Source organism: Agelaius phoeniceus, chromosome 8 (genome assembly GCF_051311805.1).
Source record: "Agelaius phoeniceus isolate bAgePho1 chromosome 8, bAgePho1.hap1, whole genome shotgun sequence".
Lineage (NCBI taxonomy): Eukaryota > Metazoa > Chordata > Aves > Passeriformes > Icteridae > Agelaius > Agelaius phoeniceus.
In genome coordinates, this window is record NC_135272.1 from 33083822 (window position 1) to 33109424 (window position 25603).

A 25603-nucleotide genomic window follows, 5' to 3' on the forward strand; every position below is an offset into this window, starting at 1 on the left:
GTTCTGAGTCTGTGCAAAAATGCAATGGATTATTGTACAGATCTGTGCAGATTGTTGTGTGCAGTGAATTACTGTACAGATTGTTGTGTGCAGTGGATTATTGTACAGATATTGTGTGTGTGAACCTTTCCATGTGGATCCATGCAAGGCTGAACTGCTGTGCTGCCATTACCAATGAGCTCTGTGCATTACAGACGTGTCTCAGATTTGCTCATCTGTCCATGTGGTCAGATCACCACAGCTCAACAGCTGAGCCATTCTGGCTGCTCATGGAAGAAGCATTTTTAGCCTGAAGCAGGTGTGAGATCATTCCTCCAAATATTTTTGCCATGGTGAGCCAAACTCAGTTATATTGTCTTTCCTTTCCCACAGGCCAAGAACACAGTAGGGGACAGTCATCACAGTGTAGCTGGCACATGGGAATTTTGATTTTGAAAAATGAACAATAGTTAGAAAAGCAGAAGACATTGTCCACTGTCTCTGCAAAAAAAACCAAAATAAACCCCAAACCTGTCTAAAACCCAAACTTGAACATTAAACAGGGGTGTCAAATAATGTCGCAACTTTAACCTGAGGTTGATAAAAAAAGAAAAGTCAAAAAACCAAGAACACTTTTAGTGACCAAGCCCAGGACATTTTACAGAAATCCCAAGGCAACATGAAGAAGAGCAAACAACAAACTGTGAGCACAAGCTGCTGCCAGTGGCTCAGCTCAGTGAAAACTGTGGCTGTATATGTGAACACTTCTTCAGTGAAAGAAAGATCAGGACACTTCTTCACAGCTCTAATGGAAGAAAACACAGGTTTAGACATCTGTAACAGCTGAACAGCCACTGGTCTAGTTCCAGCTCTCCATTTTTTCTTTTTTTTTTTTCCACACTAAGCTGATTTTTATAGCAATTGAATAATTTTCCTAGCCTTCACTGCATGCTGCAAACATCGGTGCTACAGCATGGACATTATGACTTTAATAAAACTAGAAGCAGCTAATGGTTAACAATAAAAAATAATATTTTTTCTTCAAGCAATTAAATTGTAATATAGGGCTCTCTAATTCCTTCCTGTCTGGTCCCACGGGCCTAAGAATAAGGCAACACAAGAAATAAATAATGTGTTGCTGTTACACTACTTCAACCAAGTCTTAAAGTCTCTACAGGAGAAATATTGTCTCCCTCATTAATTCTGAAATCCCTTTTATGGTTTCATATATCAAGTTACCTTTCTGCTAACCTTTTATTTATCCGCTGGTTTACTGCTTTATATTTCCAATTCAGCATTATTTTAATGAGTAATTTGGCTTTGATAAGTCTATGACACATCACAGACAAATCCATGTTACATTTAGCCCAGCAAACACTCCAAAATAAGCAGGCACCCAACATTCAAAGAGCTTGCAACATTTTGCAATCACACCTTAGTTAGTTCATTAGTTTGTTTTTATATATTCCCTTCCAAATGCAAGTAACTTCCCAGCTCACTTTAACAAAGTACTAGCAGCAGACAAGAAAGGGATTATGTTAGAAGGGAGGGCTCAATAAGCATTTGGTCATAAGTATTATAGTATCACAGTCTGATTTCTGAATCAGACCCTGAATAACCTACACTGAATGAAACAATCTCAAACCTGCAACTTCAACATAATCTGGAACTCCACTTAATCTACTACTGGGGAAGCTGTAAAGGATCTAGGCAAGATCAGTCCTTCAGTGCTGGGTGCTGTATCAACAGAGAGAGTCCTCTTCTAAATGTTTTAATGCATATTATGGATGGGAGCTACATTCAGGTATCAGAAGGTTCTAGGGGCAAAACAGCTTCTCAAGTCTACAAAGTAATTTATAAGCATCTGCAAGACTGAATAATGTACAGAGAACAAGGAATAATGTACAGAGAACAAAGAATAATGTACAGAGAACAAAAGGGAAACCTCAAAACATGCAACCATCACAAGGCTTTGCACAGGCAAGAGAAAGAATCTGTACCTTGAGATGAAATCAAAAAGGGACTTAAGAAGGTAAGATGGGAAAAGCTTCACAGTATCTGCTGGGCTAAAAGGAGATGAGAAACCTTCCAGTGCATCAGAGTGTTCTTTTCTGCTTTTTAAGAGCTGTGAGAATTAGCTCAGAAACTGTAACCCCACATTGAACCCAAAGCCAGGGCAGGCTGGGCGTTCTGCTTTCACCACACCATCCTCCAGAGCTCTTCTACCACCACTGCAGGCTGTCCCTGCTGAGCTGGGCTTGTCCTGGGCAGGAGGCACCTGATCTCGTTTACTGTCCCCACCAGGGACACGCACTGCAATGAGAAATGGCCCTCTCATGCCAGCTGGGCTGCAGATCTGCTGCATAATGTAACCCTGATGTTACAGAACCTGCATCATGAAGATGCACAGAATGTATCACTGCTCTTCCAAAATAGGGCACATCAATTATAAGTATTAACTCTCCAATACTGTAAAAAGATCATTATCCCAGGTCAAAATGGGATGGGAATAAAAGGGGTTTGGCTCAGTTTCTTTTTTTAACCTGACACATTACCTTTGCTGGAGCATGTGAAAACCACACGCCTGTGAAAGCATAAACAGCACTGAGCAGAAAAGAGTCTACATTCTCATTTCAAAGAAACTGCATTGGGGTACAGATCCTAAGGCACCAATTTAATGAAAAAATGAAGTTTTTCAGTGTTGGCAGATGTTTAAAGTACATGCCTGAAGTGAGTGTATGTTAACCAGCTTAGCTTTGCTGCAGACCTCCTCTGTCTGCTAAGACTCCCTGGTATTTCACAATGACACACGTGCCCTGACACCCACACACACCACTACCATCTTCAGTAATAATGATGTGTGCCCTGGAAATACTAGTTATTGTAGCTCTAAAGTCCTGCACTTTATGAACTTTGAGTTATTCTTAGCATTCAAAAACCTCATTCCAAAGGAGAAGAATAACAAAGTTTAAAAAGAAAAAAAAAAGGAAGGACAGGTAGCAGTTGGCATGAACACAATTGGGAACCAGAAGTTTCTTTCTTTCTCCCTGCACATAGTTTTATTTGCATGTACAGGCTGCTGCATTCAAGAGCTTCACCAGTTCCACAGTAAGTGAAATTCTACTTCTGATCGCTCTTCCAGAACAAGAAGCTCTAACAACCTCTGAGTTGCAATAATTATTTCTATGCAGTGCTCTTGGACCACACATTCTCCCCCCAGCCAAGAGGCACTGTAGAAAAGCAGGTACCACCAGCCTGATTCTGCAAGCAGCAAGCCCAGGGCCCTGAGGGGGTTTCTGGCTCATTGGAGATTGCAATGATGAGCCAAGGCAGAGCCCCAAACTCAGATCTGACCCACAGCCACATCACCAGACTTCAGCACTGAGAGAGATGTCACTCAGCTGGGTTATGCACCACACACCCATAACAAACCTTACTGGACTGGGAGGCAAAACCTATCCCCTTTGTTGGCAAAATGCAAATGCTGAATAAAGGATTCCATCTTTAAACACTGCCTCTGAGACATTCCCAGGGACGTCCCTGAGCTGCAGCTGAGACAGGCAGTGATGCTGTAACTGGCTGCAGGTCTCACACTCAGTCAGGCTACAACATGTAATCAGTTTTTTCTAAACTATTTACATAGTTTTCTAAAATGCAGAGAAGCACTGGAAATTATTAAATGTAAGGATATTTCATATCACTGAATTATGTCTCCATTTACACAGCATCAGGTTCACCAACTTATTTTCATTTAAAAAAGAACAAAATTCATTTTTTGACTTCCTTCCCTCTGCTTCTCAGTTACAAGCATTTGCTTAGGAATGCAGAGAAGACATTAAAAATATAATGAAGCTGCTTTTTAAGAGAGAATTATTTGCTGTTTTTCAAAGTTGGTATGGTTGCAGGCCCATGTAGGACATGTCTGTATCTTTGATTCACAAAAAAAAGGTTATTCATACTATACATAACATATATTTAGCTCATATTAATATGTAAGTATATAAGTACTACAGTACACATTGAACTGTTTAGATAAAACATTTGTCAGAAAGGACAATGTCTTACACCACACAGAGCAGAACAGAATTGTTTCTGTTTCATGGAGTGTTTATTCCATTCCATGAAACTATTATTTCTCTTGTTCTCAGCTGGGGCTGAGAGTGGTATCACTGTCACCACGAAAACTCTATCTACAAAATGCTCTGTAAAAGCCTGAGTTATAATATCAGGGTTTAATCAGCCCTAACTCCACTAGCTTAATGAGGAACAATTGTGTAAGTGGGAAAATGATTTATCTTGGGACTGTGAAGCAGATAATTTTGGTTAAATTTTTCCAGATGGCTTCAAACTCTGAAAACTAGCCAAACCCTTTACCTACCTACTTAAAGAGCTTGGATGCCTTCCCTGGCTGATTCATAAAAAGAACATGTTGCACATAATCTATATGGCATGACACCCCCATTCTTGGCCACCAGCACAGGGATATAATTAATCAGTATTAGCTGATACGTGTTTTTCTTTCCATTTATATTAGAAATGCAGATTAAACACAAACTTCTTTGGATATGACATTCTCCCAGTGAGCTCTGATGGCGAGAAATGGGAATCTGCTGCCTCCCAGCAGCACTAGAGCTGTCTTTACAAAGCAACACTACAGCCAGTAGGTCATCCTTGCTTCTCAAGCACTGGGCAGGGAGATGCTGATGCATGATTTGGCCATTATAGGCATCTCCTAAAGGCCTCCTGCCTGGCCTGTTTAGCTGCCTTCAGCAATGCCCCAGCACCACCAGTCTGCATCCTCCACAGCAAGGAGATGCAGAAACACAAACTAGCAGTAAGTAAAAATACGGGCACAGAAAAAGCTACAAGTGAAAAAGGAACAACCACTGGCAAAGCATGGCAGGAGGGAGACAAGCTGGGAGAACTCAGCAAGAACCTGTTCAGTATGAAGGATGTTGAGAGGGAAGTTTTAATTTCAGGGCTTCCTCCCTCATGGCCTGGTACCAATGGTTTGACTCAAAGGACAATTCCTTTATCATACATAAAATCACTAATAGTGCAACTAATTTTCCTAGTGAACCATTTACCTGTTGGAGCTGAAGGAATTCAGTTTTCCTTCAATTTACACAGACTTAGAAAAATCGAAGTCAAGAGGTGGATTTCTGGATCCAGTCCTGTCACTAGCATGACAACATGAAACTCTGGACTTTGCTGAGAGCTAAGCTGCTTCTTTTTTCCTAAATCATACTTTCCCCCCCCACTTCTCCTTCTTTTATTAGTACAAACACTCTGCATCTTTGATCTATATCAATTCTGAACAAAATCATTCCCCTTCTTTTCAGCCTCAATACACATTTTTTTTTAAGTCTCTGATCTATTATTCAATCCATCTTTGAAGCTTTTTAAATTCTGCTAAATCTTTTAGGAGGCAAAATACTAATGTAACAACATAATATTACTTCCAGGGCTATTTTCTATTCTCTTCTTTTTATTCTCTGACATCTGTTGTTTTGGCTTACACCATATGCATGGGGAAGGAGGTCTGAAATCTCTATAGGGAAACAACTGCATTATGAAGATTTTCACTTCCTAATGGGAGAGAATGCTTATTCTAAAATCTCAGGTAGGTAGGGGTGTTTTAGTGAGCAAGTTGGGGAAAACAAAAATTAAAAAAAAAAAAAAGGAAGAAGAAAAAACATAATTATCATGGATTTGTGGAAAGCAGAAGTGCACTTTTGCAAACAGCTTTTCAAACACAACTCATTCTGATGATATGAGATGCAAGGTCATGCCTTAACTCAAATTAAGTCACACAACACTTCATAAAAGCATTTCCATTCACAGAAAACTGTATTTCTTATACAGTTTTCTCATTTTGCAAGTATTTTTAGTTTCTACCCTGACAATTCCAAACAAAAGCAAACCATAAATGTGTCTATAATTTGCATTCCTTCCCTGTGGAAGATATTGAAGCCATTTACTCACTGAAATACTTGAATCCTATCACTTTAACACATTTTACCATACCTCATCTAGCAAAGATGATGCTTTCAGATGAGAAGTGAAGAGGTATTAATTTGGCACAAGTCTTTCAGTTACAAGAAGGAGGTTGCAAGCAGAAGGTAAATACTGCACCACAGCATGAAATTACTTAGCTGTAATAAAAACTTATAGGACTTAATTTTTTCCTGTATTTGCAGTGAACATCACTTCTGCAAATCTAAGCTGATAGGAGCTTTAAGAACTCAAAGCTATCTTCTCTTGCAGCAGTTTGCCTCTTCCAGACAAAATGCAGCTTTAAGGATCCAGGGTAGCACAAATTCAGCCACAGAAGGTTAAAACTCAGCACTGAACATGCTGCACCAAGCCAGAGTATGTCCTCAGATCCATCTGTGTAGCTGAAATCAGGAAACATTCCACGTTTGCACCTGTGCAACTGTAAGTAGAATGCAGGTATCTGCTTTCCCTTTAGTCTTGTAAGCCACGGAAACAAATTCAATCTGTTCCCACTTGCTACATTTACAAAAATCCTCCAGTTGCTCTCCACAGGAAATACTTAGGGGATACTCTTAAGCTGACATGCACAATACTACTCAGGGTGATTCCCTACTAACCCGTTACTCAGAACTCTGTGCAAAGCCCCAGGTATCAAGGTGGGGACAAGCAGCCCCATCTGACTGCTGCTGAGTCACCCCATTTGCACCCATCTAAGCAGAAGTGAGAGCATGTTTACAGAGCAGTTTTTGCAGTGGCACAGGCTGCTCACACAGATCTGCTGGCTGGGAATCCTGAAGAATACAGAACGCACGCAGGGCCAACGTTACAAGCAGAAGGCCACAAAGGGTCACAAGTTCTTATGCAGAACTGAATAAATTCACTTGAAAGACCAAAAATACAAGGTGGCCAATGGCTTACAAAGGGAGAAAAAAAAAACAACCCTCAAACTTTCCAAAGAGCCAGAGCTTATTAATCTTTTTCTGTTCAGCTTCTAAAGTTTTATAACCACATATCTCACTTATAAATACTCAGGCTAAGACCAATATGTCTTGTTCCGTGTAAACTCCCCAATCAATGCTGCCTCCTTTTCTATTAATCCACCCTTTAAAATACGTTCTTTTATCAGGTTTTAATGTCTAACATGATTTAATCAAGAACACATGCCTCATAAATATCATCTGTCATGTTCCATTAGTTTCATGTGGAAAAGTACAAGTCAATAAACAAAGGTTGTGCCATAAATCTGCCTTGAACACATTATACCTCAAATAAGAAAATAAAAACATGTGTGTCCTTTGACCTGGATATTCTTAAAATGGAACTTCAGGTATTGTCTTATGCCTTTAAAAATGTCTAAAGCATTCACAATTAATTGCGTACCTAAGCAATTTCAATTTACATAATGTTGATCTGGAGACGGTGATTAAATAAGCACTATGCCTTTAAGGCACCTGTTAAATAACATCACTGCCTCTGGGTTAAAACTGATATCCCGCACTGCACAATGAAAACCAGGCCCCTCCGCCATGCAACTGTGCAATAAAACCCCCTCGTAACTCAGAGCAGCCATTGGCTTCAGTTATTAATAGAGAGAGGGGAAGAAAGGAAAAGAAAAGGGGGGGGAGAGGAAAGAAAAAAAGCAGCACCTTCTCCTGTGCACTGCATGGAAATGTGGCTGCTGTAAGCACCAGCAAGGCCAAAGGATTCCTGGGAGCTCTCCCCAGCCCCTCCACTCCAGCATTGATGGGCACCGGTTTGTCACCAGTTCTTCAACTGTCCAAGCACACAAATAACATGAGGTACAAAGTTTTGGTATTTACAGTAATGATCAAATGTGATGCTTGGCTCATCTGGGAATTTTTACTTAGGGAAATTCCCAGCCTTTCCAGGGTTGCAGGCAGCAGTCAGTGCTTTCAATCCCTCCTGCTCTTTAAGTCACACAGCAGCTTGTGGCTTTTGGTGTTTTCCACTACTGATCTCAGTTTGTTACAGGCTTTGTGGGTGGCATCGGACAGATGCTCCCTGCACTGAGCACCAACTGCCTGCAATAGCCACAAACTGGATTTGACCCTCCACAGGAGTTAAATGCTCCTTCCCAGTCTCTGGCTCCGGGCACCCAGTGGGCTTTGCCTTGGCCACCCTCCCTGCCCGGCCTTCTGCGCTACAGCAGCACAAACAAGGGCCAGAGACTTCACTGGGGCTCCTTATCCATGCCCAGCACCTTTCTCTGCAGTTCCAACTGAGTCCTAGGGGATTCACTCAAATGTAGCTCTGCCAGAAGCCATCATCTTTTCCTGAGGTCCCACCGACTTCTCTAGGATATGGAATATGGTGGACAGTTCTGATTCCTGTCTAAAACCAGGGAAATTGGACTGACAACAGCTCTAGAGGCCTTGGGACAGGAAATCAAATGTTTTCCTCTCATGCACTGTGAAATCTGAGAAACAAGTTCACAACCCAAGAGATCAATTTTGAAGCTTTACAAAGAAAATTAAGAAAATAAAGAATATCTATGTCTTTTTCCTTAATGACTACTTTGATCACTCACACATTTACATCCTACAAGTCCCATTTACCTCTTTGTGCAGATGGGCCTATACTCATGTCCAAAGAAGCTGTGAGTCTGAATGCAAGGAAGAGGCTGACAATGGGGATTCCAGGAACTTCCTGGCTCTCCCATCACCCAGCTGGCTGTACAAGCAGAACCGTGGGCCCATATTGAAAGTGCCAATTGCACGGCACCACAAGAGTGAGACAGCACCCAGGGCAGGGATCACCATCACAGCACCCTGGTGCAGAGCAGCCCTTCACAAGTCAAGGTTTAGAGAACCAGCCCAAATGGCTGGGCAGTGACTCAGCCCTCAGCAGTGTTTCACAGGGCACTCTGGAGTACACAGAGTATTTTAAGTGAGAGGACGCTTCGTGTTCTCAGTGCCAGACACAGAACCAGTGTATGGCAGGCAGTTCCCAAGTGCTTACTCTCAGGCTACATCTAACCTGGCTGAACACCAAGGCCCTTTGCTGGCAAAGGAACAAGTCTCTTCCAAAAACCTACTCTAATTACGGCTGCTCTCAGGGCCCTTATAAACATCAAGTCCCACTTCCCAGCTCTTGTGTTTCCTTTTTCTTCAGTAACAGGATTTTTAAAAGAAAGGCAGTTTTCTGGGTCAGAAGACTCTAGGAGTCTACACATTAGAACATTTTGATAGGAAAGTCATAATACTTTCAATTCCCTGAGATCTTTTATCTTGCACATCTCAGACAGACTCCAGTGGTATCACCTGGCAAGGAGCCAAAAGAGCTCCGCTACTAAACCGGCAAGATAAGATCAGTGCTGAGTGGAGGAAATGCCAACAAAAATTTCCCACTTTTCCCTGGATTTTCACTCAAACAAATGAGTATGTCACTCTAGTTCCCCACTCAACAAAGTCACAGTGCCTGAAGGTTGGCCCCATCCTCCCTCAGCAACAATTAATAAAAGTGCAATGTATTTTCTCTGACTCACTCTCCCACCCCACTGCTTGTCTAGAAGGCCTCAACTCCTTGGTGGAACAATAGATTATCACATGGCACAGCTTTCTAGGCAGCTGTCTGCATCACGTGCTGCAACTCACAACAGGAAGAATTCAAAATTAAAACTACAGCACCACTCACAGAAGATGCCTTAAAAGGAGACCCACAGAAAGCAAGAATTGTGTAATATTCAATGCCAGATCCAGAGAACTGTTTAGGCACTGAATTTCCACAGATGTCAATGGGAGTTAGGTGCTTGAATACCTCTCAGCATTGTGCCTTTAGTAAAGCAAACTGTAAGGCTTGATTTTCCAGCAGTTCTACAATTCCTACAAATTCTTCTTCACCTCCTTTGAGGGGCAAGTCCTTCAAAGGAGTGTCTACAAGAGTCATATTACTTTCCTGAAAGTAACCACCCAGTTCTCAAAGGAAACGGGCTGGACCTGATAAATGCATGAAAATAAAAAATGAAACACCACCTTTAATGACATTGTTGAGGTGCTTGGCTTCCTAGGAGCCATTTAATTCCATGAATCTCTGAAGTAGTATCCTGTCTCTACTTACAGCTTATAGAGTGGCAAAGAAGCATCTGACAGGTATTGCATTATAGAATACCTGAGAGTCATTAGCTGCTCCTTAAGACTAATAGATTGTTTTCAATTAACACAGGCACCACTGAATTTCACTGGTTCTTAAAACAACATAAAACAAAAGCCCCAAACAAATCCAAAAAGGCTACCACATTAACCAAAAAACTGACAGGGTTCTGCAACTGAAAATCTATGAAGAAACTGAACTTAGCACGAAAAGGCAATCACTTGCCTCATTCAGAAATATAAATCAAAGATACCACCCAAAGGAAAGGGGAAGGAAAAAAAGGCCCTTGTGATGACAGTTCAGATTGAAATTAATTTGCCCACTTGCAGAAATTCAGAAAGTGTTTGCTCTTGATTTTTCATCTCCACCACATGGCAGCTGCTTTCTCCCAGGGCACACACTCACACTGTTGTGGGCTGTAGGAGCAAGACAGCCAACACTGGGAATAGACACATCCCGTGGTGGCACAGCAAGGAACAGGCACAGCGGCCACTCCACGGGGTGTGCAGAGCCCTAGGTACACAGACAGACAGACTTGTGTCTGGCCCAGGGACTGACAGAGGGGAAGGTGTCACAAATATAAATCTCAGGCCAGGGAGCCAAAGAACTCAGCTGAATTTTAGTCACATGGGTATCTCTCAGTTTCCCTTGGCTGCCTGGATCAACTGTAGCCTGAAGTTGTAAAACCTGCCCACAGCTGCTCTGCTCACCCCCAACCTGATGTTTCACACTGTGACTTTATGCAGGCTTGTTTGGATCTAACAAGGTCCTTATTTTTCTACAATGCAGGAAATAAGGAAACCAGCCATCAATTATTAGAAGCGCAGCAGATCTGAGCCGCGTGGCTGTAAAACAGATTTTTCTTTAATGAAACTGAGCTGGCATTTGCCAGAAATAACAAGTGTCCAAGACCAAAATGTAAATCAAAACTAAAGGAGAGTTTTCAAAACTTTGAATCATTGGTAGCAACAGACAAGCTCAGAAGGAGGTTGGTATGATTTTGGAATGTCTTAAAAATGTGTGACTAATATGACTTCTAAAGACATTATTTGTGAGTTAGTATTTCAGTCTCCCCACAGAAAGAAAACATCATGACCAGAGAGGGCCAAAATGTTTGCTGTAATAACTGTGTTAGTATGTCACTATTGCTGGGTGAGGAAGGAGGCTGAACCTTTGTTTTCATTTCAGAAAACAAAGGAAGGGAAGATGTTAATGTTGAAAATCATCAGTGCCCGGCAAAAGACTATCACAGCCCTTATCTTTTCCCCACATGTCCAGGTTTTAAACCCAGGACTTGGTTTTAGCTGCTCTCAGCCCAGGCCCAGGGAGACAGCAGGTTCCACCACCCTTCTCTGAACAGACTTGTCTAGTCCAGGAGGAGCGGTGCTGTCTGCTGAAGGGAGAGACATAACAAGAGAAAAGAAAGGGTGGGTTTGGAGGAAACAGTTGCTAGTGACTCCCTTGCCATAACTACTGTCCAAACTGTGTGACTGTGGTTGTGACAATGCTCCTCCTTCCCTGTCTGTCCCCTACTCTTTGTCACAGAACCCAGAATGAGGGCATAAATTTGGCTCATCTGGATGCCAGGCCCACATACTGCAGTGCAGGAGGCACACAAAGGAACTGCAGCACCAGGTCTGGAAGAAGGAGATGGCCTGGAATCCAGTCTTTACAGAGGGCCTGGGATCCAGTCTTTACAGACTGCAAGTGAAAGCCCTTGGCAAGGTCCACCTTGTTTATCTAGTGATTCTGCCACTGAATGTAATTGTCTGTGGTTGATATTAAAAATTTCTTCCACAGGAAAATTCAGTCTCTCCCAGTACCAGAAGGTTTATCCTTTACTAAACTGTGCCAGGTTTGATTACCCTTGCAGTCAAAAATCCATCTTCCTTCTTGTTTTATCCTTCTCAGTTTCCAGCCATGAGATACCATTCTGCACTCAAAAGATTCCTCAAGTGTCACTTATTTTCTCTTCCACTGCATCTCTGGCACAGAGCAGATTCCCTGTAATCTTCCATTAGTCCATGAGTACCACACATAGGTCAGCATCTTCCAGTTCTTCTCCAAGTCCTTTGATTTTTCAAAGCCATTTAAGAAAGTCTGAGCATTAACCTATCTTCCTGCAACCAGAGTGATAATTTACAGAAGAATTACATCTCTTCCCTAAGCTTTTAAATAATGTAACATATCACCTCATCCCCTATTAGAAGTGTTATTTTCTCATACCAGTTAGATGTGACATGCCAATCCTTTTCAGTGTCACTGCTCCAGAACATACAGCCTCCCACCTATAAAAACAGTTTATATCCTCAATTGCATGACACAAAAAAATATCTGTTGTAAGGTTCCTGATGACTGCTCAAGAAATCCACGTCAAATGCCAGTCACTTCCTGATTTTATTAAATAAAAATCTTCCCTTAAACTGAAGGAACAAACTTTACTGGTAGTGGCTTTCTATATTCTGTTAGGATTTCAGCAGAAACTATTCAATATCACTGGGAACAAAACCCAAACTTTCAGAGCTGTACACAAAATACTGTCACTGTACAAAATATTTATATCTGGTGTGCATCTCAATTTCTATAGAAGTCAGTTCCTATTCCTTTCAAAAGGCAACAATATTGTTTTCTATACCACTATTTTTCTGCCATCAACACTGAATCTAACAATTGAAAATGCATCCCAGAAGTCTTATCTATCAACACATTTACCTCTGCCAGCCTCACTCTCTTGTTATAAAACAAGACCTAGTTTGATGAACTTTTAAAAAGAACAGCTTCCTTCAGCTGCTCTGTTAATGCCAATTTCTGCCACATTCCATCCCCAGATATAAAGAGTCTACACTCCACCTAAGGATGGAGCTAAGGATGTAGATATAACCAACAACTGAAGGTCAATAGTGCTGCAGGCCTTCAGTTAATTTTTGTATTTGGAAAACAGGATGCACTGCAAATGAATAATAATTCAATGTGAGCCTAATTCAGTATCAATAAGGCTATTTCCTTCTTCAGAACAATGGCTGGCATTTTCTATCCCCAACAGGCAATCATTTGTTAGCAATGGCATGTCCCCAGAATGCCACAGAACATTTCACAACTGCTTTGCACATAAAATCAATCATTTCCCATGCCCAGTTGTCCCACCACTGGCTCTCCCAACTGGTGTTCTTCAAGCCCTTCACTCAGCCTGGTTTTTATTGCATGCCTTCTCAGTGTTTTCTTGACAAACAAATGAGTGGCCAGAAACACCAATGTTAGACAAGGAGGGATTTGAACTTTGTTCAGCAAGTCAAGGAGGATAGAAGCCTGGACTATTACAGCTTGAGAGACCTCTTCTAACTCTCTAGTGCCTAAGCAGTTGAGTGTGGGAATTAAAAATGTCACAGGAAAGACAGCTGGGCCCAAAGAATTACATTCCACAGTAGGATTTCCATCCGGCCTGTCTTTAAAACCTCCAGGATAAACAACTTATGCCATCCTTGGGCACCATATGTCAGAAAAGTAGTACAGTCCTAGAAGGTATCTTTCCTACTGTCAAGCCCACATAATCCCTATGGAAGGATAAACCAATCTAGAAGACACACAAGTGTTGAAGATCAGGTTAATTTTACATAATATTTAGTTACCCACAGAGAAAACCTACAGCCATGCTCAGCTCAGAAAGGATGCAAGAGGAGATTTCCTTCTGGAGCAGCAGAACAGGAGCAGTGCCTCTGACAGATGTGTGGGCACCATACACACGAACTTAACTCTGATCTACAAATGACTCCGTGCAGAAGCCCCTTCCCATATATAACATATTCTGAATCAGGGCTGCTCATCAAACTAGCAAATGTTGCAATCAGCAGCCTTCACACTGGAACCTGTATTCAATCTCCCAGATTGTTTTCTCTAGTGGTAGTTAGTGTCATAATTCATTTTTATCTAAATGCTAGCTGGCTATGAGGCTATTTTTCACCAAGATTTCTCTCAAGTCTTATTATCCAGGATCCAAAATGACCTCCCTGTCTCTTCAAAGTGACTGCTTGCTGCAGAAACATCTACCCCACACATAAAACTTCTTTATCACCTCTGATATTTACTGTTCTTAATTTTCAAATCTTCCAGCAACTTCTCCAGCAGCTAATAAAATATCTTTTGTTGGCATTAACACAAGCCCTTAGCAAAAAAAGTTCCCCAAGCAGGTTAGTCTCATTTTGAGAAACTCAACCTGGGTGCTGCTGAGGCTGCAAGTCTCTGCCACACACCAGTGTTTTCATTCTAGCCTGTCAAATAAGCTGCACTTGTGGCCAATGCAATCGTACATTCCAGCTCAAAACACTGCTGATGATTAATCACCCCAGTGGTCTGCTCTCACCTTCTAGGTTTTGGTCCCTTTACATTAGCTTTCTGTGACTAATCTTGCAGAACATAGCCACTTGTAATATATCTATGGAACTGGCAAACATAAAAGTAACAGGTATAAAAGTGCATTTTGAGAAAGCAGTTTGAGTACTTATGCCAGCAATCTCTGCCTAATAGCTTCTGACAGGATGCAGGATAAGAGAAAGGAGAACTCATATGAATAATGATTCCAATAAAAGCCAGCCAAATCACCCTGACAGATTTTGAGTATTTACACATTCAGCAGACCAAAAGCTATTTACACCAGTTGCCACGCTTCCACACATTTAGCCCACAATTCAAGTAAGTTACAACCCTTTATATATACATTCAAAAATAAACTAACAGCACGGTGGCTCAGTAAGGAGGCCAAGAGAGTAGAAAGAAAAGGTCACTAAGACTCAATGGCAGGGAAGGAGCAAGTGGGCTCTAGGAGTAAATATCCCCTTAAATTTCCTGCATATCCATCCAAATCCGGGAGATGCTGAAATGCATCAGGATCTTTGTTCTGCAAGAACCATCATTGTTAGTAGCTTATCCCCACAAAACTATGACAAGTCAGCAAACCTTGAATAGCTCAAGAACTCAAAGAAAAGGAATAAAAGCAGATTTGTGGTAAGTTGGCAGGAGGAAAAATAAGAAGCAAACTGCTCAGATTAAAAGAGTGAGATGTCTTTTTCTTTTGCCAAGTGAACTGAGTCCATACTTGGAGGACAATTTTTTATGCATAAGCCCTCCAGAGCTCAAGTCTGCCTCCTTTTTATCTACTCTTGGATTTAAAATGGCATCATTACAGATTTGCACCAGAGTTAGGGACAATGGGATCAGGCAAGCTCAGTTTCAGTTGAACATAAACCAGCTCTGATAACTTCAAGGAAACTGAACATTACAACAATCTGATATCCAGAAAGAAGGAATTTAATGTTGCTTTTTCTTGTTCAAGTCTCAGCTGCATGCAAAATCTGTTCTGCCAGAGTAATGAGGATCTTGGGAACCTTGTAGTAGCCACCTGCACCTCAAAAGCCCAGGGACACACAGTCCATTGGGTGATTTCTGCCTCAAGAACAGCGCATCCTAAGAGACTTTGCCATCTGCTGAGAGGCAAGAGCAACCCAGAAAACTGGGGGTAGGGGAGCAGAAAGTTTCCTTCCACCAGGTGTTTTACTGTGGGCTATGTCACACGCTGATCCCTTAATGTAGGCTCCTTTCCCTCACCTCAGCACATCAAGCACTAAAATAAATGGGAGATTTTGTTCCTCTGCAACAATTCTGCAACTGGCAGCACAATCCAGATGCCAAGCAGCAACAAGGCCAACTAAAATGCTGTGTTAAAAACCTTACTCTCCCACAGATAACAAAGATGGATTTTGCACTTTTCACCACTCATGCTCAGAGACTCACCAACAAGGGCAAACACCAGGACCTTCATGCAGCCAGGAGAGAAAGCCAGTCCATGCACACACTCCCTCCAGCAAGTGCCACCCAGGGCTGATACAGCCACACACTGCAATGTCCTGCACCAGCACCAGATCAGACCTCAAACAGAGCACAGCCACATCATCCCAACTCTGCACCTGAACTAACAAACTCTGTCTCTCAGCACAGAAAATTAAGCTGGCCCTGAGTTTGCCCAAACAACTGCCCTGTTTCTGGTTCCAAAACTGGCTTGTCCTTCTCTGCACCATACTCTGCTATGCTCTCGCTGTAGAAATATCATGACCAGTACACACCATTGCCCCAAAATGATACAAACAGTACTGTAGAGAACAGAGTTCAAGCACCCTTGTTCTGTTCATCCAAAACATTGATATACTTGGCCATGTTGGCTGCTGGCACAATCCTTCACCACTTTAGTCTGTTTCACATACAATGGCTGATCACACCAGCTTTACACCCCTGTATGGTCTTGAACACAAGAAAAATTGAAAGTGAACGTGCTGTGCTAACTGATCTTGGCACCTGAGCTACTGGGAATCAAGTGCTTGCACCCTTTTTCTCCAGGAGAGAATTTAACACTTGGATCTTCTGTGTCTCAAAGGAGTATGGAAGAGTTTTCAAAAATATTCAATACTGGCCTCTTCCTGAAGTCAACACCCTGCAATTTCAGCAGGAGCAGCAAGGCAAAGCAAGAGTTATGAAACCTTCTGTTAAATCCTTTCTGGGATTTTCCCAGAAAATACTGGGTAATAAAGCAGCAATGTCCTCTTTTATCTGTTCTCACTTTAACTCTGTCTTCTCTGTGCAGCACAGATGGGGGCTGGGAGGCACGCAGGACTTACGTAAGGAACACCAAGTGCTGACGTAGAGTGAAGTGAGTCCTTCTGAAGTTCCTGGCCTATTTAGTCTCCTCTCTTCAGGCACTACAGAGATGTTCCATCCAAGAGCACAACTCGCAGTCATCGTGACTGAGCGCTCCCTCCCTGGGAAGGATTCAGGTTAAATCAAAGCCAGCTGCTTTAGAGAGGGGCAGGAGGCTAAGAAGTTAAACAAAATAATAATAAAAAATGCAATCTAGAACTTACATAGATAGGAAATCTGCTCTTGTGGTTCAAATAAATAACTCTAAGGTATTTAAGCCTCATGCACAGAAAACAATTTTGTAACTTTTTAAGTCATCCTCTTGCATTGTTGTTCTGCCCTAATAACTCTGAAATGTGCTACTCATCTCTCCCAGTTAAATATCCTGTTTCACAAGCCCACTCCTAGATATCTGAAACTGCACAGCATTTCTATCTAGCTTTAGGCATCTAGCATTCCAAAGAATTAATATTTAAACTTATTATAAAGGAATGGGGATTGCGTTAAGCATGTAGTATTTAGCAAAACATTCATACCAATAAACTGCTGTGTTGCTTGTCTGAAGCACATTTATCATCCTTTAAACTCAAAAGAAAGATTATGCTCCAAAACTGACACATGTATCTATTTTCCTTTTAATACAACCAAGACTTAGATAGGATTAGAGAGTGGAAGCTATCAAATTTCAATTTTAACAATACACTTAAAATTATATTATCTTTCTTTGCCTAGGGGATTGTTGACTTCAGTATTTAAGTGACTTAACCATAGCAAATTGTGAAAAAGCATTGAATCACAGCACTTATTTTAAATAATCCTAGACCCTCTATCCCTTCTAGGGAAGAGACTCATGTTAACATTTTTATACATATTACTGCTCTTATATCTCTTGATTATATATGAGTAAAGAAACTTTAACCTGTTGGAAGACATCACTAATTGGTATTTTTCCTCTTATATTAGCCTTTGATTTACACCTCACATACATTCTCCCAAGCCAGCACATGTAATTTATTTACAGCACTGGAAGGCAGGCAAAATACATCATCTACTGTTATACAACCTTCTACAAGGTATTAAAATACCAGGCCCCTGGAGACACACTTCATATAGTTCAGCAAGTTCCAAAATAAACCAAACCACCAACCCCCCTAAGCACTTAAAACAACAATGGACATCTGTATTAAAAAGTTGGTTTTTTACTGTATTTGATGATGTCGCCTCAGTGTCATTTTTCCCTCTGGCTAATATGCAAACAACATGTAAGAATGAATTTGCTTTCTTCTCATTGTAAAACAACTAACAACTCTATAGCTCTCACAAAGCCCTCTTATCACACACATAAATGCCAGAATTAAACGCAGTTTATGATGTTTTGCATTCATTTAACCCTTAGAACAAATTTGGTGTCGTAAATTCAATCGCAGTGCTCCTTACCAATCCATTCAGCAAGATAACCACATATACATTCAAACATAATGATGGAGAAGTCAAACATAATTATTAGAGTTAAAGCAAAACAGTTGCTTTAAATAAAAAGATCTTAAGCACTTTGAGTTGACTGGGATCAACCTTGTAACGCTCAAAACCTTAAAATAACTTAAATACAGAATTTGAATCAATTTCCTTTTGCAGCTCTGGAAATGTCTCATCTGTTTTACAAGCAGTCCTCGGCCTACAAATAATCATTAACAATCATTTCATATAGTCAAGCTAATGACTGTAATAAAAAAAAAAAGCAGTCCTTGTTCCAGGTAACCAGTGAAGCACAGATTCTCAGAACAGAAAGTTCAGGTTCCAACCAAGATTTCACATACAGGGTGCCAGAAATGGAACAGGAGGGGAAGGAAAAAGGGGAACTCTTTGCCTCTATTCTTCAAAGCCTGTGCAAAAGGTAGGGCCGCGCTGGTGTGCACCGATGTTATCTGAATGGAAGGACCGGCCCTCGCTTTTCTTTACACGCCCCATTTGCAGGCAATAAAACGGCCCGAGTGGTTTTAACTGGTCCTTCTATGTCACTGCAACGCTCCCTGCTCCCGGCAGAAGATAACAGCTGTGCCATATTCCCAAACACATACTTTTGCTATTGTTTGCACATTCGTGGGGCAAGATTGTGCTGTACCACAGCCAGCGAGCGCTGCCCTTGCTTTGGAACCCCGTATTCCGAGTTACAGCAATGTGCTGGGAAACAACGATGGGTGGCTGAGTTAAAAAAGAGCAAACAAACCCCAGACTATTAAAAGCCGTTTCAGGCACTGTGAAATGATTACTAGATTGCACGCCTGGTTCAAGCTTGTTGACATACAATGATAGAAATCTGGAATGCAAAATGGAGTGGCTTACGTCTATTTTCCCTCTCCAATTACCCTGCCATCAACATCTTCAACAGTTCTAAAATCACTAAACAGCAGAATTTCTAGAATAATGGTAATTACGGTACTGAGCATGGAAATTATATTCACAGTACTACAGAGTTCTCTCCTAATCCATACATTATTCCACTTTAATAGAAACTTGTTATTTGTTCTACAAGCTTTTCCCTGTACGCAGGAAAAAGAACTTCTGTAACATTAGGATTGAAATACTGACCCAGCTAAAGTTAGTGGCAAGACTCCTACTGGTATTAATAATTTAGGGTAAAATTTTGTCCTTATTCAACAAAAAACCAAACCACTTTACTGCAAGGAAGCAGAATATAATCTCAAGTATACTAAAGATTCTCAGCATACACTTAACAGTTTATGTGTATACAGGGTTGAACTCTTAAAATACAAATAATGAATTCAGTTATATCTAAATGATAATTTAAATTGGTCTATGTCCAAAAATTTGTAGTTGATGAGACTGCTCACAGGAACAGTAATGTACATACCTCACCACTTTCAAGATGTAGACTTTAATTTTTTTCCTACTATAAAAGAAAAAAGGATATTTTTCTTCTCACTCCACTTAGCCCAGCATATAATGACCTCCATTATTGTAACATTTTAAAGACAGAATAAGTAATTTCTTATTTTTAACTTCTATTCCTTCAAACAAAACTCAAATCAAATAAAAAATTTTCTTCCAATTATTTGACTTATTTCCTTGTTAAGAGTAATCTGACATTATCTGTTATTCCATATAATTCTGCACAATATTAAAATAGACACAACATTTATTCCCTTCAGCTTTTCCAGTAGCTGTAGTTTTTGTCATGAAGCAGAAAAGAGTTTATTTGCTTTTACAAGTACTGAATGCCTTTACATGACTGGTTGATCATTAGATTTCCTGGTTTGTATTTGCTAAATATTCTCCACTAATGATTCTTAAATTACAATGGATTTAATGATTAGATACAATTAAATTATTTTAAATTAAATCCATGAAAGTCCCATCTTCAAGTCAGCGACTGATTTTGCAACACAAATCATTAGAAGAACTTCCTTCAGCAGCAAGTAACTGAAAGTTATTTGCCTATTCAAGACAAGTAAGCATTATAGGCAGTTTAAGGAAGGAGAGGACAGTCACAATTTATTCCAAATGAATTTATGAACACATTCTCCAATTTGCAGTTTCTTCTCATTTCTCCCCTTACAAAACAAAATTAGGCAAAAAAGAGACCATGAAATAAAAATATATCTCTGTAACTACACATTCTGTTCAGACCAACCTTTCAATTCCTTTTTGTAGCAGAGTTCAAATGCAGCAAGGGAACTAGAGCGAAAATAAGAAATAATTACTACTGCAGCTCTACCTAAAACTGAGAGTTTAGAGATCACCATGAACCTGTCCCTGTCTCCTTATCAGCCCATAACATATTTATCAGCTCTAGGCAGTCACACTTGCTCCAGTGGGGTAATTCAGGTGAACACAGATAAGGTGTAAGAAAGAAAATGGCAATCAGGCCCAAGAACAGTCAATTCACCTAATAAATCATAAAACCAAAGTATACACTTCTGCTTAAGATCCCAACAGTATAAGCTGTTACTTTCACAGGGACAGTCCTGACAACCAAGGAAACAGTCACAGGGGGATTAAATGGCAAGATTTACCCCTCCTTCTCAACAGTAGAAGGAAATTAATACATTGGTTGTGTGTTTGCTGAAAGCAGCTACAGTTAACAACAAACAAAAAAAAAATCCAAGCCGTTTTCTCCTTGTCTGAATAAAACATACTCTCAACAAGGAAACATCCAACTACTGCAACTCGACCAGCTTATTGTTTTGCCCACTGTAAGTTAATATCTGAAGTGGTTGCTGCAAAGGTCCGGGCCATTTGGATGATTTCCCAGTGGCACAGCTAACAGGATAAATCTCGTCATTTCTACTGAGTCATGAATTAGGTACACTGAACAAAACTGGAAAAGAATGAAAAGGAGAAGTGTTTCCTGGTAACAACCATAATCAATGTCATTTAGAAACTGAGATATTTGGCATCTTTATAGATTACTCTTTTGTCACCACTAAAACCTTCCCAAAAGCTTCTTCCCCGTAGACAATAAGTATTTTGCCGTGTTACTTTCAAAACTGTAATACCGTAGCATGAAATTCAACACTGTGGAACCAAACCCACAGAATCCCAGGAAAACACTGCAAAATGGACTTCATACCTTACGGCACAGTTATTCTATGTCAAATGCCTCTAAAAAGCAGTGCCTGCATGCAAATACTCTGCCTTGCTACACACAGGGAAATCAATGACCAAGAAAAGTGTGGTGCCTATCATAGCTAGCCACATCAGAAGGGGTTGGCTGGGTGAGAACTGGGCATTTATTTTAAACAGCTCCCAAACAGAACAAAATATGAAGCACAATTCCAAAATAGTGGTATTTTCAGCAAACAACCAACAGCTCCATCCTGAAAAGTTTAGACCCAAATGATCCAATTCCCAGAAATAATCCCTACCACAACCCCTCAAGTTTTTGTTTGGCTCTTCAGAAAGTCCAAAAGACTTGCCCAGGCATGGAAGCATTTTGCAGGATCATAACTTAAACACTGTGAAGCAGCACAGTAACACCACAGAGACACTGCAACAGCAGGATACTTCTTCCCTATTGTGATTACTTCAAAGCTGCCCTTTTTATTAGTAGAGCAGTGTATCATTTTGATTCATTCTTTTTGGAAAAAAAAATTAAAAAGTAAGACTTGTTTAGGAAAAAAAGATCTTACAGGCAACTATAAAAATCAGTTTTGCTCTTGTTAGAGAGCATCTTTTACACTCCCTACTTGCAGCTTTCAACTGTGGATAAACCAAAACCAGGAGGCACATTCTGTAATGTAACCCAGACTGCAGAGGGAATTACTGGGTACATGGCACTCTGGGGCTGGAGAACAGGAGACGCACGGCACGATGGTCTGAAATCAAGCTGTCATCAGTTTCCTTCCCAAAACCTTTCACTGGATAAATCTGAGTGTTTCCCTCACTTCCACATCTTAGCTTTATCTTGGTATATCACATCCACATGCTAGGCCAGTCCTTTATCTTCCTCAGAGAACCAGGGCTGGTGGGAGATGGTTTGCGCTGCTCCGTGAAAGAGCAGCAGCTCTCCTGTCTGCAGCACAGCCCACTCTAGATACACTCTGACTTGGGAGCTGGAGCACAGTGAGCACTCCAAAATGCCCCAGTGGACATTAAAGCACTTGCTGACACTGTCCAGGTCAGAAGGAGCAGCACATCCCACACATTTTAAATCAGACTCAGAATTTTACTTTAAATTTTACTTTCCCTAACTCCTCCTGAAAATGTCTTCTTGGTGGAGGGGGAAAAAGGCAAAACCAAACTAAACAAAAAACCCCAACAAACAAACAACAGGAAGCCACCCAAAAAACTCAGTGTTGACATCTTTGGAAAAATCCAACATTATCCATCAAATCCTCCTGCTCAGTTAAATGAGCCCTCTCCTGCCCATGGACACCTACTTACTCCCATGACTCAAGTCACCCATACACTGAAGCAACCACAAGGTAACACCCTGGACAGAAAACATACTAAACAAAAACAGCAACAAAATGTAAAACACTTTTTTTTTCCCCCAGTGGTGAAAATGGGAAACTGATCAGTCAGGAAAGATGAATTAGGAACCTTCTCCCATGCCCACCTACATCTACTGTAAAAGTCCCAAGTGAAGGCGAAGTTAAATTCTTCCTCTTTCCCTCCCTAAATTCCTGCCCTCTGCAACAACAAGAGGGATATGCATGAAAAGAGGGCTAAACAGCTCAAAGGAAAAAAAAGATTTTAAAAGTATTTCAACAGTCCTCCTGGACAGGGCAATGCATGGGTAGGATTTTCAGCTAGTATGAACCCTGTCAAGTGGCACCAACCTCACCCGTGGGATCACAAGGGGCTAGAACAGCTCTTGAGTCCCTTCCACAGGCAGCAGTTGCAGCAGAGAGTTTGTAGCTCTCCCTTTATACTACATGAATCCTCCTTCTCCCCCCTCCAAACAGGAGTCTGTGTAACAGACCTTCATTTCATTCCTGCCAAACATTAACAACCTCTCTTTTTTTTTTTTTTTAATCAGGAGAGAAGAATTGCAGCATTAACAAACAGAAAAATAAAAAAGGTAATTTATAACCTGCTGCTCCACTCTGTCTGTATTCAGTGGTGATGAACAAACACATCCTCGAGGCTGTAAGACAGACCTAGCACAGATCGAGGTGTTCATTAACATAACTTCGTGGCAATGAAAGGTGCCATCACCCTAGGTAACAAGCTCACAAAAGAAAATGTCACTAGTCCAAGGGCATGCAGCCTACTTTTGGTTTTCAGAAGAATGGACAGAACTGGAAAAAATCCCAGTGAGAACAGTCTTACAGCGACAAGATAACTGCACTTACATATCTCAAATAGAGAATGGGAATAGACTGATAAGAGAAAAAAGAGAATTACCTTTTAACATTACAGAAAACATTATCTTAATGTTAATAACCTTAGGTCTACGTATGTCTCCGCAAGCGACTGTGTAGCATAAAGAAATGCTCCAATTCCCTCTGAGCCCATTCAGTGATACCTTAAAGGGATTCTTTTAAAACTGAATTTTGATTAACGAATTTCAGCTGAGTTAGCCAGTTCTAGCTGAAAAGTGTAATGAACAGATTTTTAGTAAGCAACTCCTAACCCTACTTCAGTGCCACTTTCTTTAACGATGGACAGCTGAAAACCAGGCATTTGCTAACTAGCAGAATTTGACCTTTCAGGCACCAGGAGCTCCCAAGTCCGAGGATTCACCGCCGGAATCCAGCATTCGTAACACCTCCGTGAAATACAAACTATAAAATCCAAGCAACCGTGGTGAAACTGCTGAATAAGAACCAGGCATTTATTGTCAGGCAGGCACGCTCACAAACAAACACCCCACACGAACTCTCTGGCGCAGGACAGACCAGCCCAGTCTTCAGCACCAAGCCCAAAACAACCACCTTGAGAAGTGACTGCATGAGCAGCACCCGCTCAGGATGAGCAGCACCCACTCAGGACAGCTAAAGAAGATGCTGCTCTCAAGATTTCTTAAATACTATTTTTAAAATACTATTGAGAGACACTCAGCTTCACACTGGAAAAGCACGGTCTGGTTTGTCCTGTCCCTCCAAGGTGCTCAGGAAAAAAAAGTTTTAAAGCTTGAAGTTAAATAAACAAGTTAGGAAATACACTAAAGACCAGAAAGGGAGGAGGGAGGGGGGGGAAAAAAGCTTGTTACGTTTTTATTTGTGTAGTGAATAGGTTTTTGGTGATGGCAGTGTTTAGTTCATGCATTTTCAAACTCACCCTTCACGCTTTGATGTTTCTGCTGCTGGAAATAATCTTTCGAGCCTCTAGCGCATCGCAGCTCCTGCGCCCTGGGCAGAATCGGAATCCTCTCAAATATGCTGGGTCGTTTGGGGATGAAATCTAGCAGAGGTGCTGACATTTCAGGGGGGCTCTGCTGAGGCTCCGTATGGTCACCGCCGTTACTGACAGAAACTTTAAAGGACATCTGAGGATTCAAGTGAGCTTTACCAGCGCCGGGACGAGTCACCCGCGGCAGATCCTTCGGAGACGCTCCCTGGCATTTGTCGCTCACCTCGACGCGGGCGCTGCCTTTCTGAGCCGCGGCGAGCTCACAGTGCATGTCCGCTTGCGGCTGCTGCTGCCAGGGCCCCCGCCGCTCTCCTGCACCGAGCGGCACACGGGCTGTCAGCGCGGGCGGACCCGCCGCCTCAGCCCCCGCCTCAGCCCTCTGCCCTCCGTGCCGCCGCCTCCCGCCTCAGCCCCGCGCCGCCAACGGCCGATAACCGCCGCGCGTGAGGCGGCGCAGCCCGCAAAGCTCAGCCCGCAAAGCTCAGCCCGCTGCCCGCTGCCCTCACGCCGCGGCCCCCGCCCGCTGTCTCACACACACCGGCCGGACGGGGGAAGACCCGGGGCGCTCGGACCCCGGCTGCGGCTCGTCCGTGAGAGACGGGGCGGCCGATGCCGCGCGTCGGCTTCGCTCCCTCTCTAGGCAACACTGCCGGGCTGCTCGTAGCCGCTCCCGGGAAGGCGAGCGCGGCCGGGAGGGGCGGGGAGGGGGCCCGGCACACGGGCGGGTTGTTTGGCGGCCGGTGCCTTTCAGCTGAGGCATCCGAACAGCGGCCGCCCAGGCAACCACGGACGCGGTGGCAAAGCGGGTTCGCCACCGCCGGGCTCGCCGCGGCCCCCGAGTCACCGGTCCCCGAGGGAAGGAGGGAGGGGGGAAGAGCCCGGCCGGGCGCGGTGACAGCCGCGCCCCCGCGCTCCTACCTGGGAGGGGCCGCCCGGGGGGACGCGCTGCCCGCCGGCTCCCGCCGCCGCGCCGGGCGCACGGGCTCAGCCCCACTCCCCCGCCGCAGGGCCGGCTGCC

General features: G+C 42.3%; 1 protein-coding gene across 1 annotated transcript in view; it reads right to left on the minus strand.

Moving 5' to 3' along the window:
* GLIS1 (GLIS family zinc finger 1) overlaps positions 1-25345 on the minus strand; it is a 180161-nt gene extending 154816 nt beyond the window's left edge. The window contains 3 exon segments of the mRNA XM_054638514.2: positions 24514-24897; positions 25124-25156; positions 25159-25345. Of these exon segments, the coding sequence (XP_054494489.2) occupies positions 24514-24897; positions 25124-25156; positions 25159-25345 (604 nt within the window).
* Between the last annotated feature and the right edge of the window lie 258 nt (positions 25346-25603).